Genomic DNA, 18250 nt, shown 5'->3' with positions numbered 1-18250 from the left:
CATATTTATCGATGCCAAAGGGTTTGGGCAGATTGGAGGGAATTACATTTCTTTTAAGGTGACTACCTCAGACAGGCCATCTCTCTCTTACAAGGAACATCTAAAGGTGTCTGTATAACATACCAGAGATTAAAATGTCTTCAGGCTTTGAATCTCTTTAACTCTTTCGTTTCTTCATCCTGTCTTAAAATCCTACAAAGGGAAAGAAAACATTCCACTTCCAAGCAGAAGGGAAGCACCCAATCTAGACCGCAGTGAGGACACTAAATTGCAAAGAAGTGAATTTCCCTCTTCAGGACATAGTCTAGCAGAGCTAATTATCGTCGTGACTTCTCCTTCCCCAGTATGCCAGGTTAAATAGCATACCCCACACTTCTTAGTACCACTTTGCCCCCATTGACCTTTCTTTTTCTTTCTCACCCTTTTAAGGAAACTCTCCAAGGTACTGAACTTTTATGTGGCTAATGCAGGTGACTCCAGCAAGACAGAATTGCTTTTTGTGGCTTTGAAAGCCTTAAAGTACTTGTTTAGATTCATCATCCAGTCGAGAGTGCTCTACTTGAGGTAATGGTCACTGTGGTAAGATGCTGACACTGTCCATTCTCTCTTCACGTAGTTTTCCTTAATCCTCATGCTCATGTTCAGCTCTGTGAGCTCTTGGGTCATGGAGTTGCCGCATTTTAGAACTTTGGGACTAAAGATGGAGGTGGATTGTGAAACCATTAGAGAAGGTCATTTTGGGTCAGCAGAATTTCTAGGGCAGTGAAGACAGAAGGACGTGGGGATGCTGGTGGCTAAAACGTGCAGCTTGCTGGAAGCCTTGGCTGGTGACAGAAGCTCTAGGGAGGCAGGTTTCTGTGGCAAGATGGTATTTCATACAGCAAGGGGCTTCATGACAACATGGGCTCATGAGCTGTTGTTGGCAGAGGGAGAACGGTGGCAATTGTTTGGGGAGGTGTTTCCTGAGGTGTGTGTTTCTTTGTGGACTTCATGCTTAGGTGCCTGGTAAAACTAAGCCATAGAGATAGGATAATTCCCAGTTTGGATTCCTAGAGTAACAGCTTCATCGAAAGAGAAGAAATCATGAAAGAGGAAGTGCCTTTTGTGGGAATGCTCACAACTCCAGTGCCATCCCAACCCTTCAGTAATAACTGGGTATCCAAATTGTTAAAAATATATTTATAATTTAATTAAGGCAGAAGGAAAAGGTCTATAGGTTCGAGCATGTGTATTTTTTTAATGTGTATATTTAAAATCTATAAACAAAGTTAAAGGCAAACAACCTGAACGAAAAGCTTGTAACATAAAGTAGAGGTCAAAATTAATGGCTTTGCTAATTAAAGGTTCTTAAAAATCAAGAAAAGAATGATTTTTACACTAGAAAGCAAAACCAGATATTTACAAAAGAAAAAATTGAAACGATTGATTAAATTTTTAGAAAATATTTGTACTCACTGTCACAATGCAATACACACTATCTTTACCTATCCATCCATTTGCGAAAGATTAAAATAGGAGTATAAATTCATAGGGACTGAAATTTTTCACTATGAATAAAAAGCAAAAAGGAAGAAAATGTCACATTTGTCCAGTAATACCTATTTAGGAGAAAAAAACAACTTTTCAGTCGATGGACAAATCTTGAAGACAAACAGAGTACTTTAACCAAAACAAGCACAAGTCAGTGGAGAGTAAGGTGTCGTGTATCCTGGGAGGGCCCCACTCGTAGAGCAGGTCAGCCCCAGCGTTGCCAGTTCAATGGGTAGAGTAACACTAACTGGACTTGCAAACCGGGTTGGGTTCAGAATGTTTCTGGGTCGAGCTTTTCTCCCTATTGTCTGAAACTTCCATTGGAATGATTAGAGCTTGATTAGATGAGACAAATGATTAGAGTGACACAGAAAAGGGGAATGAGGGAGAAGAGAAGGAGAGATGCCGGAGGATAGAATGTGGCAGGTGTGATATGTCAGGGAAATTAGCTGGGGCCTGTCCCTCGCTTATTGGACATTTCTGCCAATGAACTGGGGAAGGCAGGCAAGCATACAGGGCTCCTCTGCTAGGTCAGGCAGAACAGCTTCCTGCGGTTCTCCCTCCAAGCCGGAAATGCCCATAGACCATTAACCTGGAGGACATCAGCAAGGCTGTGGCCGTCAGGTAGCTCCAGCGGAACCCTTCCCAAGTGGCTAATCATAATGGACCAGTCGGAGAGCTCTGTGGTAGGACGTTACGTACAAATCACTGGTGATATCCAAGTAGGGGTATCTTCTCAGCTCACTGGGCTTCTCCCTGAAACTATCTTAGCGTACCCTGTGAGTTCTCTGCATGATGCATAGGGGTGACCTGTGAGGCGTGGGCCTCTAGCATTGTTTAAATCGACATGAAAGTCTCTTTTTAAAGGTGGACGATCTGACTGCCTTTCTCTGTTTCCTATTAAGGTTTTATGGCCAAAGTGATGATGGAGATGAATTTAATAATTCAATCCGCCAGTTATTTCTCTCTTTCAATATCCTCATGGACAGGCCTCTGGAGGAAGCTGTCAAGATCAAGGTTAGCCTGGCATCATCATGGGTAAATTTTAATGCTTTTGGTCAGGATGTCCTGGGACAACCTAGAACAGGTCATGGTGGGAGAGAAACAAACTAAATCGGTATTCATGGGAAGCTTGTGAATTTTAGTATGACTTACAGAAAATACAGGGGAAAAACCCATGTTTTACCTTTCATGTACTTTTGTATTCTTAAACGTCAGTTTGCCAAAGACAAGCTACCATTTTAGACATCCATTGAATGGCTTTTGTGGCCCCTGTGAATTCAGCCCGCAGGTTTTTTATTCTTAGTTCTCCCATTCTTCCCAGAAGCCCAGTCACCATCCTCTGCATTATTATCACTGTCATTTTAAATGGAAAATACACAAGCTCTGAACACTCAAATTTGAACTTTATTATTCATTTTTTTGTTCTTTATGGCAATGTTGTGAGGGAGACGTCAAGATTTTAACTACCTCCTTAGATGGCAAAACGAATTCCAAGTGTGCAGTGCCTGTTGCTAGTGAAGAGAGAAAGCTGTGTCTCCCGACATTTTAGGAAAAAGATCTCAGGAGATTGCGTATTATAATAGCAGCTTTCCTCTTCACTGCGAGAACCTCCCTGCCCAGTTCCTTGTTTAAGATCCAAGCCTTTTTTTCCTGGAATCGAGCAGTTAATTCTGTATTTGTCCCGCTTGGCAATTGAATCCACCTTTGCTGTTTTTCTTACAGGGGGCAGCTTTGAAGTACCTTCCTCACATAATTAATGATGTCAAACTTGTATTTGATCCTACTGAACTCAGGTAAATAGCAAAAAAAAAAGAAAATTGTTCCTTGACTTTAACAGAAAAGCAGCTCCCCTGCTTGGCTGGGGCCTGGGCTGCTGCTCATGCTCTCATTCTTCTAACATGTGTTAACTGCACACCTGTTTGCACTCAGTTCTGGGGGAAGATACAAAAGAAGACACAAAGCCTGCTTCTGAAGAGGTTTGCACTTTCTCCGGGGAAGCAACACGCGCAGACATAAAATTAACTACAGAGAAAGTACATAATGATATACTTCCAGCCCTGTACCTAACTATCCCAGGAATGCAAAGTCAGATGGTGATCGGCACTGGGGTGTGGTTAACCAGAAAAGGCTTCTGCAGAAGTTGGGTGTTAAGGCAGGTCTGGAAGGCAGTGATGGACCTTGTGTGTGCTTTGGCAGCTTAAGCAGAGTCAGCTGTAAGGTTGAGCCCTATAGTAAGCATAGAATACAGTCTCTGCTTCCTAGAGACAGGCTGTCAGGTCATTTGGGAGAGATTTGCAGGTAAACCATGCCATGCCATGATCTCAGAGCAGAGAGGAAATAATAGTGTAATGATACCTTCAACGTGGCAGAATGAAAACACTAACCACTGGGGTGTCTCTTCCAGCGAGCTCTTCTGCAAATTCATTCAGAGCATTCCTGACAACCAGTTAGTTCACCAGAAACTTAACTGCATGACCAAGATAGTAGAGAGCAATCTTTTTCAGCAATCGGGTAAGTTTCCACCAAAACGGCAACCTACTGAAATTCCCCTCTTGCTTCTTCTTCAGCCAACACTTGCCCTTTTTTTAATGTCAGTGTCCTTGCTGGGTGTTTGTTGGTATTTAAGGACCTCCTGGGAAACCAGCTTTAAGGAGAAGGGGAAGTCAGTTCAATATTTCCAATAGTTCCTAAAAGAGCAAAATCATGTGTTCTTGAATCTTTAATTAGAACAATCCAGTGTTTCATTCATTAGAGAGCTTTGTCCGCAAACTAGGAACCCCAGAAAGTGATAGACAAGCAGGAAAGATGGTCCTCTTAGATAAATGTGTCTTCTTTGACCTATACTTAGTATAACCTCAAAAACCAGGGGACAGGGGCCAGTGCTGTAGTCTGTGCTGGATGCCACCTGAATCTGCCCGGGACAGCTGGTCACGAGCATCTTTTCTGAACTCTGTGCTCAATCATTATTGCATGAGTGGCTGAAAATTGACCAGCGTAGAAGCATTTACACCATGGAAATTGGCAAACACTGTAAATCAGAGGGTTTGGGGGTGGGGGCAGTGTGAAGATTAGTTAGCGTACTGCTGGGAGGGGAGGAGAGCATAGAGAGGTGAAAACGCTTATACTGAGAAAATACGACTCGTTTTGTAATGCGAGTCAAACATGTAGCCCCTAAGTCTGCCCCCCTGTGCTCCTGTCCCAAAGCTGAAGTGGGGAAGAGGTCTAATACCTGGTCTTACCCCCAGTAAACCCGAGACGGGCTAGAGGAGGGCAGCTGTGGGAAGTTCTTTTGAAGCTTTCACCAGGTCAGGATGCCCCATAGGGTGACCTCATGTTATTTAGATTGCCTAGGGGTGTCTGAGGACCAGAGGACTCCTCAGAAATAGGCAAGGTGAGTGCGTTGTTGGTGGGAAAACCCTCTCAGCCTTGCCTCTGGCTGGTCGTGTAACTTTGGCCATGTGAGCGCCTTCTCTAAATTTCACCTTCATTTCTGTAGAAGGAAGGAAGGACTTGAACTCGATCAAGTTAGAAGCCTCTTTTGGCTCTGATATTTTGTGACCCTATGAGCGGGTGCCTAGAAATTTTAACTGTTACAAGGACCCAGTTGGAAGTAGTGTAGAAAGTGAGTGAGTACTCTGAAGTGAAAAATGTATTATTACTAAACATCCTAATATGTTCTGGTAATCTCTGCCTCTAAGGATGCAGAAAGGAAAAATGAGATGGTAAAGATGGGGTGTTTGCACCCAAGAGAAAGCATGCACTTGATAGTTCCCATTAGAGGACGTCCTCTCACTGTTAGCAATCATTTCTGTTAGTGTCCAGAATATCCGGACTCATTATAATAATGTTTTATAATAGTGAAGATCCCAAAAGGAAGACATGGATTTTACTTTGTGAAGTGCATGTGCCTGCAAAAACATGGACAGACGCACATTAAAATGCACTCATGAAGCTCGATATTTATAGGAATCTTCGAGTAAATTTTCTCCATTAGACAGAAAAAAAAAAATGTTTTTAAAAAGATGTTTAAGTGTACAACTTGCTTTTGTTTATTCGTTTCCTATGACTTTGCTTTCAAGTATCAAGTTGGCTTTTTCTTTTTAAGCTGAAGAAATTGTTAAATACTTCAGACATTTTGCTAAGAATGCAAGTACCTTTCTGATAAGTGTAATTTTCTTAGTTTTAAAAATCCAGTTACAGGGCTGAAGTTCCATGCCTGAACTCACGTCTGCCTCAGGGCCTGGAGGGCGCCCTGCCCGGCTGAGGGGGGTCCAGAGCTGGGGGGTGTGGGGATGATCGGAGAGAGGCTTGCAGGAAGGGGCCGGCAGTTCGGGAGGTGGTTGTGCAACTAGTGAGCTGCCTTTTTTTTCTCTCTCAGAGTGCAGAGATGTGCTCCTGCCACTGCTAATAGACCAGCTCAGCGGCCAGTTAGATGACAGCTCCAGCAAGCCTGACCATGAGGCAAGCTCGCAGCTTCTGAGCCACATCCTGGAAGTGCTGGACCGGAAGGATGTGGTGAGTCAAATTGTCACTCATGCAGATCATAGCACACACTGGCCCTGCTGCTGAGGACAACAGATCCCACGGCCTTCCTGGTCTCAGGGCTCGGCCCAGGCAGTTTAGAACCTGGGTACCTAGGCAGGCTGCACCCATTTTAGAGATGATTAGAGAGGCTTCTCTTTGCTAGAGCCTGCTCTGCAAATCGAGGTCCAGGAGAGGTCTGCTGACTGCTGGGGCCTGCTCCTGGCTGATTTTCCTGGCTTGCCATCACGGAGAGCCCTGTGAGGACTCTTCAGAACCAGAACCCTGTTTAGACATTTTCTTTCTGTGCAGAAGCCTTGAGCCTCTTTCACCTCTGGTTCCTGACAACACTATTGCAGATATGCCTGAGCCTCTTAGAAATTCTCGTTTTTATTTTCTCTCTGACACCGATCCTTCAGCGCCTCCTGCAAATTATATATTTTCTCATCTGGCCTCTTCTCTGTGACCTAAGTACCTATGTCCACTGCAGACATGGGACTGACTCTCCCTGTATTTACCATGTCCTGGACCTAGCACACCTCACAGGCCTAGGGCATAGCTTCCACTGAAGAGGCTAGAGAACTTTGCAGAATCTTTTCAGTTAAGCGCAATGGACACACACACACACACACACACACACACACACACACACGCGGCATCTACATGGCACTTAATTTCCCACAGAACAGGAAGATCATTCCTGGTTTTGCCTCTGCCCTTTTTCTTACCAATATCTTTAGATTCAGTTGTGCTGACATGCAAAGAACACTGTCCCCTTTCCCATAGCTAAATCTGTAGCAAGGTTTACCCCAGTTTGACCACTGTCCACCTCATCTCCTGCTCCTCATTACGCAGGCATTTCATGCCTCCACCACAGAACTGCAAAAGGACACCATTTCTTTCTTTATCTACCGCCACCCCACCCCACCCCCCATCTGCCCTTGTCTCTTCCCATAACCCCTGTAACCCACCTTACTATTTGTACTATATTTATTATATTTTTAACAAATGATCTATATGAATTACAGGTCATCTCCCCCGCCCCTTTTTTTTCTTAAGTGTGTTTCTAGAAACCACATTATAAAATGGAATAAATTTCCCCCAAGGAATTTTGTGATTGGGGATTGGATTCCTAACCAAGGACTTTACCATGAATAAATCCATGTAATTGATCATGTCGTAGTGACAATAATATTTTTAAAAAGTACCTCTTACGACTCATCGATTAGCATGCTACAATGAAGCTCCGAGCTCTGTAAAGTCGGCAACAATGTTTTAGACACTCTGGTTTAATCAGGGCCACAGTGTTCTAGAAAGTATATGTATGCTAATTCAGATCCTAAATTAATCTGAAATACAGGAACCAGGCTATTTGGTTTTTCATCCCAGTATTACTACTCTGTAGCTCTTTATCCATCCAATAACTTTTCCATCCAATAACACATAGGAATTGTTCTGGATGACCTCCTAGGTCTCTTCCACTTCTGATCCTGTTTTTATATACATAGTATCTCTGCCAACCCTCTTACTACACAGAAAGACTCTTCAGAAATGGCTTGAATGTATTTACATCCTGTGCTAAGAAATTTAATTGACTTAATTTTTTTTTTTGGTCTTCTTGATAATGTTCCTTGTAACAAGCAGAGGCATTCAAAATTATTGATCCTGGAGCTCTGTTAAAGTAGCAAATTCAATAATTTTTTGTTGATGGTGATGGAATTTTTTTTTTTTTTTTTTTACCATAAGCGTTTTCAAATATACAAGCTAACTTCACATGTTTTCCCGTATCATCTCATCTCCTCAGTTAATTCTAGGCTCCATAATTACTGACATTTATTCCTATGCCTTTTTTTTTTTTATAGTCCAGGATTCTCTCCTCTTTTCACAGCTGTAATCTCCTAATTGTCCTCATTGTTCAAAGCCCACTTGCAATAAGCACCTCCATGAAGTTGTTCCCGGTGCAATCCTGCTCAAAATCCCACGCTCTACTAGTTCCCTTCGTCTCTTTTAAGGCTGTTATCATCGTTTTGTACCTTGAGTTATGAATTCGGTTCACAAATACTTACTGAGCAGCCCCCATGCCCTGGGCACTGTGATAGGTCCAAGAATACAGCTGTGAACAAGATAAGCAAGCACCTTGCTGTTCTCGTGGGATCTTTGTGTTTGGCTTAATTATATTCATGCCTCAGCTCTCCTGCTGGGCAGTGACTCTCTTAGGGCTCAGAGGATGCTTCACTCATTTTCATATCTCCACACAAGGCCCTGCACGTGACTTCCGCACCTGGTCAGGTGAGCAGTATGGAATTGTTAGAGAAATGAAGGCAAAAGCAACATCACCAGGAGAGGCAGGTTTTAGGAATCACTCCCATTCAGAGAAGTGGGAAGCAAGGAAGGAAGGAAAGAAGGGAGGGAGACAGAGAGGAGAAGCTAACAATACTTGAGGTTTTAATAAAACTACATACAGCAGTGGTTTACTTATTTGAAGCACGTAACCAGGAGTTTCAGAATATCTGTCATGAAGCAAGAATGGATAAAGGCTTTGAAGAGTCAAGTTGACTGTTGATGTTTGAGCTGAATGAATGTAACCCCAAACCACAAAAAAAGGAAAGAAGGAAAAAACAAACATTTATGAAGCACTGTTGTATATACATCAGCCCAACTAATTCCTATAAGGGAACTCTTTTTTGCTGCTCTGAGAAAGAAGCTCAACAAAGTTAAATAATTGCTTAAAGTCACACATGACAGAGTCAAATTGTTAAATCCCTATGTTAGTCAGCTCAAGCTGCCAGAACTGCATACCGTGGACTGGGTGGCTTAAACAATAGAAATTTATTTCTCACAGTTCTGGAGGCTGGAAGTACAAGGTCAGCTGCCAGCATGGTTGGGTTTGTGGGGAGGGCCCTCCTCCTAGTTCACAGATGGTCGCCTTCTCTCTGTGTTCACACATGGCCTGGCCTGGGTGTGTGTGCACAGAGTGAGAGAAAGGCTGAGCACTCTAGGGTCTCTTATAAGGACACTAATCCCATCAGGCCTTGCCTTCGTGACCTCATTACCTCCCAAAGGCCCCACGTCCAGATGTTATCACTGTGCAGGTAGAGCTTCAACACCTGGATTTTAAACACAAGTGGTTCAGAACAGTCTCCTTGACTTGAATGTCTTGTTTTCTTTCTACACAGAAGGTGGTAAGAACGTTGTATCAGTGCCTTTCACTTCCCATGCATGTGCCATATTGTCCTGGGCAACTGGACTTGCTCAGCGTTAGGGCCAAGTACCTCATGCTAACAGGAGTCCCCCCCAAAACTAGGATGAGCCTGTGGCCAGAGCGAGTTCTCAGTGAGCTGGGACAATCTGGGTGATGAGGGTGGTGTTCTTCCCCTGCGTCCCCACACTCATCTTGTAAATGTTACAACTGACTATTTTCCAATGATCCCTTAGTAACATGATGTATAATTCTGTGAAACTACGTTTCCCTTCCGGATGAGAGACTGCTTTGTAAGGAAGAGCCAGAATGAGATTTAAAGAAAAAAATGCATCTGTTCAAGGTTTCTTGAAGAGCAGGGCAGCTGAGTCAGAAGACGTGGTTCCCATCTCTCTGCTTCGCCCCCCCCAGGGCCCCACGGCGAAGCACATACAGCAGGTGATGGAACGGCTGCTGAGAAGGATCAACCGGACCGTGATCGGGATGAACCGACAGGATCCCCACATCGTGAGTATCGCTGCCACCACAGCTGCTTCTCAGTGTCCCATCTGCCCCTTGGGAGGCTTTGGGGACCAGATTCCCATCCCCTGGGCCCGTCACATCCCAGTGGACAGTCTGTGCCTGCACAGCGTGCAGCATGGCTCCCTCAGCAGTGAGTGGGGTCTAGAACGTGACGGCCTCCCGGATGGGTGACCTTTGCTTATAACTGTGAACGGATCTTAATTCTGACACTGATTTTCTCTTGAGGGGAGATGCTCCAACAGGGTGGTAGGGGAGGCTCACGGGGGCGCGTTCGTAAGGCTTCTATCCGTGTTAGGCATGTGGATCCATTCTTGAGTTTTGCACACACTGAACGTCAAACACAAGCCTGATAGAATCATAGCTCAGCAGAGACACACTGCGACATGTGGGCGCCCTAGTACACGAATATCTCGGTACCCGTTCAACCTATTACTCTTGAAATGTTTGCTGAATGTTCTATTTAAGGAACATAGGAGTCTTGGTGAGCAGAAAATGAGGGGCTTGGTGGGCTACCTTCAGCATTTCCTCTACTATCTCAAATAATTTAGTCCTGATTCTCCATACATGCACGGTCTGTCTGGATCTACCCTCTTTAGAACGATAATAGTAATACTATTAGTACTTCCAGCTGTAGTGGTGGTAACAGTCATGATCTGGTTTGTGTGTGTGTATGTGCCAGGAACTATTTTAAGCACTTTATATGTCTTTGAAAGCTCACACCGATCCTGTCAGGTAGTTCTCTCATTAGCTCTATTTTTTTGAATGGGGAAACGTTCAAAGAGAGAGGTTAAGACACCTGCGGAGGTTACACACCTATCAGAGGGTTGAATTGGGGTTTACACCCAGGCAACCCCGATGGCTGCAGAGCACACGCAAGTCGTCAAGCAACCAACCCCGCCCCCAAGCAGCTTTCACCCCGTTATGTTTCCAACTGTGTCCTATGTTCACCATGAGAGGAAGTCTGATAAATTCTGTTCCCCCTGCATCGTATTTCCACAGATGTTCGACAGGCTTATACATTGGTGCCTTGTGGTACCATCCAGCCCTTTGGGTTCTAAGAAAAAAACGTTTTGAAGACCGTGTAGTTAGCATGCTTTCAGAAATGCCCGGGTTGCTCTGGCCTCTTATTCTGTATCTTCTGTGTCTATTAGATGTCAGATGAAAAGTATGACTGAGACCACAGATTACTGTTGAAAGCCAAGGTGTATCATCCTGAAAAGGAAGCATCTTTTACTTGTGATATTAAAAGATACAATTAGATTTTAATTACTGGACATAGGAAATAACGTTTCCAGATGGCTATAGTAGATAAAAAACAAAACAAAACATTTATTTATTCAACAAATATGCATTAAGAAACTACTGTAAGCGAGCACTATTCTAGGCACTGGAGACATATCAGGGGACAAAAGAGACAAAAATCACTAACTTAGCGAAATTTACATTCTAGCAATACCGTGTTTCCCCGAAAATAAGACCTGGTTTTACATTAATTTTTGCTCCAAAAGACACATTAGGGCGTATTTTCAAGGGATGTCTGATTTTTTCATGTACAACAATCTGCATTTATTCAAATACAGTCATGTCATCTCTTCCGGAACATCGTCATAACGTACTAAATGCGTCCGTCTGGCTGATGATCTTTACTGGGGCTTATTTTCGGGGTAGGTCTTATTTTCATGGAAACATGGTAACAACAACAAAAATAAAGTGCATAGTGTTAGAAGGAGCTAAGTGCCATAGAGATAAAAATGGGCATGATAAGGGAAATCGGGGTGGGAGAGTTCAAATTTAAACAAGGTGGTTAAGAATGTTTTTCCTGAGAAGACAAAATTTGGACAAAGATTTGAAAAAGGTGAGGGAGTAGGCCATGTGCATGTGTAGGGAAGGGTCTTCTGGACAGAGGCAGAAACCCTAAGAGATCCATCATAAGATTTATATATGGGTAATAGATCCAAATAAATATGTAGAGACATGACTACAAGTAAAACGTTGTCTTTCTGCTAGATCAAAACTCAAGCTGACCCAAAAGATATTATAAAAGGATTCAGATCCTTTATTAAAGGTACACATACTGGATATTAACTGCTACTGCTAAGCCATTTCTGCCATGTATGTAAAGAATATATAAAGAAAGGCAGATTGATAACTATGTCATTTAGGAAATAATGTATTGGCTTACAGATAATTCTCAAGATGTCTTAATTTAAATTTACCTACTCAGCTTCTTTTAGTAGTGAAACTATTCATTATTTCTCTTGTTGTTTAAACTAACTCAGGAACATTGGCTTAGTATGTTTGAAGAGAAGAATAAGGATTTGAATGTGAAAGTGACAGTACCCCTGCTTTGTTTTTGTTAAAACAAAATGATGGGTGTGGAAACAGCTGAGATACATGGAATGATAGACATACCAAGAGAGCACAGTGAGAATGCTTGAGAAAGATAAACATAAGAAGGAAAAAGTGAGGGAAAGATATACAAAGAGAAAAAGACACAGTCACAAAGAGAAATATGCACATACACACAAATATACGCACACACCATATATATACAGAGGGTGTCAAAAAAATGTACACACATTTTAAGAAAGGAAAAAGCTGTATTAAAATTACGCTGATAGTAACCACTTTGAGCACTTCCTGTAATTGCAGAAGTCAAACATGACTTGTATTCATTTTTTGTTAACAGTATATATTGAATATTACAATTATAATATAGTTTTTTCCTTTCTTATAATGTGTATACTTTTGTTTGGCACCGTTTGTGTGTGTGTGTGTGTGTGTGTGTGTGTGTGTAAAACAATAAATTTATATTGCTTTATAATTAGAAAAGTAAACTTTTTAAAACAAAAAAGACTAAGACAGACTTTCGTTTAGAGAGAGGTGTATATGGGTAGTCTTTCGTTATTGTTGTGTTTTAGGGAGCCATTCCCTCCATCCCCAAAATCACTGTGTATTCATCTCTTCTGTGACAAATTAATTTAAATTGGTGTCGTTTTCATAACTATACGAATATAGGAGGACATTTATCCTTAAATATTTGCCCTCTGGCTAGAATATTAAGTCTATAATTCAAATATGGTTGAACGAGGGGAAAGCACATGGGATATGTAATTCTTGACCTCAAAACTAGAAATTACTTTAAATCATCTAATTATTCAGTCCGTCTCTGCAACCCAGGTCCACAGTTACACGTGCGTAACATGCTGGAAACAACTGGCTAAAGACTTCTAGAGTGGGAGGGAAGACATTGAAGTGTTCTACCAGGAAACTCTCATTTCCTATCCTCTTTTCCTCTCTTCCACTCTCAGTTTCACTGCTTCTCTTTTTCCTCCTGGCATTACTCCAAACTCAGATTTGCTCCAATGATCTACATATTTCAGGCATTTTTCCGTGAACTTCTTTCCACACTACAACTCTGTCTCAACAAGAAACTCGAAGGCCACAAGTGTCAGCTTAACTAGTAATCTAACTGAGATCTTGAAGTCCATGTACCTTGACGTACAGGATTGCACAAATCTTAGCCATTCCTGGGATGAGGAAAGCCTTCCCTCCACATTCCTTAATTCACACTTGAAAGGAGGTCCTTTTAAGCAGAAACAGCAAAGCCTGTGCCCTTTGAACCTTTGGAATGTTTCCAGTTAGGTGTGGTCCCTACTTAGGTAACTGGGTGGGGAAAAGCAAAGTACAGGTGCCCAAATCTTGTTGTATCGGTCGGTCTGAGTTTGGGATTTGTGGTTGTTGTTTTTTTCTCCTTCAGGGGAGTTTCGTTGCTTGCATGATTGCCATCCTGCGGCAAATGGACGACAGCCACTACACCGTCTATGTCAGCACTTTCAAAACCAGACAAGACATCATTGTAAGTTGTTTTCGTTGGGTCCTGGTAACCTTAAGAATGATGCTATGTAGCAAAACAACAAAACTGAGCATCGTGAGTCCAGGGATCTCTCCCTGTCCACCTCCAGTGCCGTGTGGCTGTCCACAATGATGATGAAAAGGAAGGTGTTGATTTGATTCTTATTTTCCCTCTGGGATAAGATTGAAAGAAGAGTACCATATGTATGCCAGCGGGTCCTCACTCAACTCCCCGAGTCTCTTGGATGTAGAGAGGCCTTATTTAGAAACATTTGGGAGATCTTTTTTGCTCTCAGAAGCAGATAGTGTCTGATTTTCTAGGACTATACTTACTCATACCACGGCAAGGATTTTGAGGCAGAGGTGTGCAAAGTCTTCTAAGATATGGTGGAAGTCACCATTTTCAGTATTCCTTGGGAAGGGCGACAAGAGAGATGATACCTGCCCCTTATAAAGTTTGCAAGTTATCTTCAGCTGAAAATACAGAGGGTGCCAAAAAAATGTATACACATTTTAAGAAAGGAAAACACTGTATTAGAATGGTAACACTCAATACATACCAACAGCAAAAGGTGAATACAAGTCACGTTTAACTTCTGCAATTGCAAGAGGTGCTCAAAGTGGTTACCATCAGTGTAATTTTAATACAGTTTTGTTTTTCCTTTCTTAAAAGGGAAGTTGTACTAAATTCATTTTAAGAAAGGAAAACACTGGCACCCTCTGTATCCAGTTCTCGTTTGTTTTAAAGAAGAAAATCATTCTCAGCAATACTACTAAGCCTACAACCGAAGGTTGCCTGAGAGGCTAGGTTAGGCCTCTAGCTGCTCCCCAGGACCTTTCCCTTGAGGAAATGTTTAGTGGCTGTTAAAACATCATTGAAGGTGTCATCTTATCTTGTAAAGCAATGGGCTGGACGTGGAGCCGGATTAGCAATTTGATGCCGTGTTGCACCAGCCTTTGCTCTCGGTAACTTCCCATCATCCGTGCATATTGCAGTCATCTTTATGCTCTAGATTTTCCACTTGCTGCCTGTCTTATACTGATGGTCTCTGACCAGTACACCCAAGGATATCCAGCTCCTTTCCTGCCAGTCGCCCTCCTTTCTAGGAGGTCCTGTGATAGCAAAACGCACAAGGATTGGAGAGAAAGTGCTATTTATTATTATTACTATTAGTAGGAGTAGTGCTCATACTTGGTCCATGGGTAAACTCTCAAAATGCTGTAGTGGACCATGTGGCTTAATCTGGAGGCCTGCCTGGGCCTCCCGGAGGCCATGCTCTCACAGGCAGCAGGGCACAGGAACCCAGAGACGATGGAGGTGTGCCTGCCGAGACCAGTGCTAGAGAAGTGAAGAGAGGAGGGGGAGAGAGAGAAGCTGTAGGTAGCAGGGTTTCTCCTCCATAGGCAGATGGTTAGTGGGTTGAAGAGCACAGGATTTTGAATACTCAGATCTGGGTTGGAATTCTGGCTCTTTCACTCCCTTCTGTGAAATTTTGGGCAAATTTCACCTCACTAAACTTCAGTTCCCTCATCTGTAAGACAGTATCTATCTTGAGGGTTAATGTGAATGGATATAGATTGAATCGATACACGGAAAATGCCTAACTTTGTGCTTGGCATGTAGTTAATGCCTATGAAGACCAGCTATTTATAATAACGACTTTATTGTCGTATAAGATAAAATTAATATAAAAGTAGTTTTGTGACTTTTTTTTTTCCAAATTTCTTTCATCAAGCAGGTAGAATAAGGGAAGTTATACTAAATTCAATCTACTGACAATTTGTCTCCATTCAGTTAGCAAAAAAACAGGTTGAACTCCTGTTTCCCAGAACAATGGTGAGCTCTTCCCCCTGTATTATCTAATTAAAAAGGGTTGTTATCCCAATGAGGGAGCTGTAGTCATCACAACTGTAGTGTATACAGGAAGGCCTTTTGACTTGCAGTAGATTGGCCTCTCCCTGCCTCCTGAACAGATCACTTGAGAGACTTTGTGAAGTGGTAGAAAAGGAGGCCTGGGATTATCTGTGATGAGTGGCTTTTATTATGGGTGTAGAGTCAGCCTCAGAAGTGGATAACTGGCATCTATTATTTAATCCTTGCTTCACAAACCACAGATTCTTGTGGATTGGAGAGAAAACCTTAATAGAATAGTAAATAAATCGGTCAATGCCCTTCATATACGCATGATGAAAAATTGGAAAACTCACAAACGATGTCTGTGGTGTCAGAATTGAGTATAGAAAAGTCTGACTCTCCATTTAAGAGCAGGAAGAGTCGAAGGCAGAGTGGACTTTAGAGCCCAAGTCCTCCCATCCCTGTGCTGTTTGGCACCCAAAGTGCAGGAAGTTGACGGACTTGCCCTGCGTCTCGAAGGAATAGCATTAGAAATAGAACCCAGGCCTCCCGACTCCCAAGGCCGGTGTTCTTTCTGCTAAAAGGTATCCTTCTTATGAACTGTGCAGTTTTAGTGCTAGAAAAATTGGACTGGATTTTCATTTCAGAAATCCAAGTGGAAAATGTCTAAATTTAACTAACTAATAAATAAGAAAGCTTTAAAAGCTTTTTAGCTTTGGCATTTTAGTCCGATTGTTCTATTTCTGAGTTACTTTTTACTCATAGCCCCCTCTTAAGTAGAATAGCTGTTTTTCCTATACTGGACTTTCGTTATTAGTTGTTACAGTCGTGATCTACAGCTAGAATCTCTTTTGAAAGTCCATGTAGGACCCTTCTCCCAAGCTACACATGGTTTTATTCCTGGAATAGGAAGAATCATGACTTTGCTTCTTATTTATAGCTATTTTTGTTCTGTTCTAATAGTAAGAAATGGGCTCAGAGTTATTAGAAGTGTCAGTTTGCTCACAGTTGTTGGTGAATTCATTTTAAGGGCAGTAGATCAATTTAGGCAACGCTGGACAGCTGAGAACTAAAGATAAGGCTCTAAACTTGGGGTCCAGAGCCCCAAGTTTTCTTCCCAGTTCTCCTGCTTCCTAGTTTCTAGGACCTTAAGCAAGCTGGTTTAATTTTTCACAGCCTCAGTTTTATGATTTGTAAAATGTGGACAATTTTTTCATCCTGTGTTTCTCATCAGAGTATATGATGTAAAATTCAAATTGTATGATAGCTCTAAAGATGCTTTGTTATCCCTGAAACCGTATTAAAAAGCTAGGCTGCTATTTTGTTCTGAATTTGTGTTCCTTTTTGTCTTTATGCTGGGGGAAAGGCTTATGAAACGTCACCCAATTTTTCTCCAGCCATTCCTCCTTTGTTCTCTGCAGGACTTCCTCATGGAAACTTTTATCATGTTTAAGGATCTGATTGGAAAGAATGTCTATGCCAGAGACTGGATGGTCATGAATATGACTCAGAGCAGGTAAGACTGCCTGTGGCAGGCCCTGAAGCATTGGACTCTGAATACAACTGACCCTTGAGCAACGCGGGTTGAACTGCACAGATCCCATATATGCGATTTTTTTTTTCAATAAATACACTAAATGTATTTTCTCTTCCTTATGATTGTCTTTTTTTTCTTTGTTTCTTTTCTTAATTTTTAAGTTTTTATTTTTTATTGGGGAATATTGGGGAAAAGTATGTTTCTCCAGGGCCCATCAGCTCCAAGTCATTATCCTTCAGTCTAGTTGTAGAGGGCACAGCTCAGTTCCAAGTACAGTCATCGTTTTCAATCTTAGTTGCAGGGGGCATAGCCCACCATCCCATGTGGGAATTGAACTGGCAACCTTGTTATTGAGAGCTCACGCTCTAACCAACTGAGCCATCCGGCTGCCCTTCTGGCAGCTCAGCGGCAGCTCGTTGTCTTCAATCTAGTTGTGGAGGCTGCAGCTCACTGGCCTATGTGGGAATCGAACCACCAACCCTGTTGTTCAGAGCTTGCGCTCTAACCAACTGAGCCATCTGGCCACCCATATTTTAAGCATTATTAACTCTACATAGTCCTGATTAGAAAAACTCTTCCCAACTCTGTACAGATTAGAGAAAAAACTCGCATTAGAAATCCTAGACTTTAAAACAGAGGTGTCGTGGTAGAGTATAAAGAGCCCTGGTCTGAGGCTCAAGAGATCTGGCTTGTCAGCTCTACCTTCAGCTGGCTAAATTGTGATGCAGCCTTGCATGGTGCTTGTAGTCAGTTCTAGAAACTGACCCAACCTTCAGTACCCTCTGCAGACTGCTCTGTCATTGGTCTCTAATGACCTTGGTAGATCTAAAGGTTATATGCTGCCAAGTCCAGGTTTGCTTTGCTTTGGTTTTTAACCTAGATGGAAAGTGTTTCAATGGGCTTGAGGTCGCCTTCTTTATCCAGTGTTTTCCTCCTCCAGGGTTTTCCTCCGTGCTATAAATCAGTTTGCTGAGGTTCTCACAAAGTGCTTCATGGATAAGTCAAGCTTTGAACTTCAGGTAAGCATGCTACTCACCTAGGAGTTCCTTGAATTCTCAGCCAAAGTAAGAGAACTCGTTCATTTTGGAAAACATCACCTCAGATTTCATCATTTTAAAATAGAAAAAAGTTTTCTTGTCTTTTCTCCTTTCACAAAGCACACAGTTTCATCACTCTGTCCTCTAAACACAGTCAAATCGGGTTTTTTTCTTCTTTCTGTAGAATTCAC

The 18250-nt window shown here is 42.3% G+C and overlaps 1 protein-coding gene across 2 annotated transcripts in view; it reads left to right on the top strand.

Moving 5' to 3' along the window:
* DOCK5 (dedicator of cytokinesis 5) overlaps nucleotides 1–18250 on the top strand; it is a 187581-nt gene that overhangs the window by 127802 nt on the left and 41529 nt on the right. For both annotated transcript variants that reach the window (XM_019714857.2, XM_074338224.1), the window contains 9 exons: nucleotides 430–564; nucleotides 2436–2547; nucleotides 3256–3326; nucleotides 3938–4044; nucleotides 5912–6048; nucleotides 9665–9760; nucleotides 13536–13634; nucleotides 16907–17001; nucleotides 17963–18041. In XM_019714857.2, coding sequence (XP_019570416.2) covers nucleotides 430–564; nucleotides 2436–2547; nucleotides 3256–3326; nucleotides 3938–4044; nucleotides 5912–6048; nucleotides 9665–9760; nucleotides 13536–13634; nucleotides 16907–17001; nucleotides 17963–18041 — 931 coding nt within the window. The remainder of the gene's footprint in view (nucleotides 1–429; nucleotides 565–2435; nucleotides 2548–3255; nucleotides 3327–3937; nucleotides 4045–5911; nucleotides 6049–9664; nucleotides 9761–13535; nucleotides 13635–16906; nucleotides 17002–17962; nucleotides 18042–18250) is intronic.

The sequence above is a fragment of the Rhinolophus sinicus genome, linkage group LG07 (genome assembly GCF_036562045.2).
Source record: "Rhinolophus sinicus isolate RSC01 linkage group LG07, ASM3656204v1, whole genome shotgun sequence".
Taxonomy (NCBI): Eukaryota; Metazoa; Chordata; class Mammalia; order Chiroptera; family Rhinolophidae; genus Rhinolophus; species Rhinolophus sinicus.
Note: the sequence above shows the minus strand (reverse complement) of the source record. Positions and strands in the feature narration are given on the sequence as shown.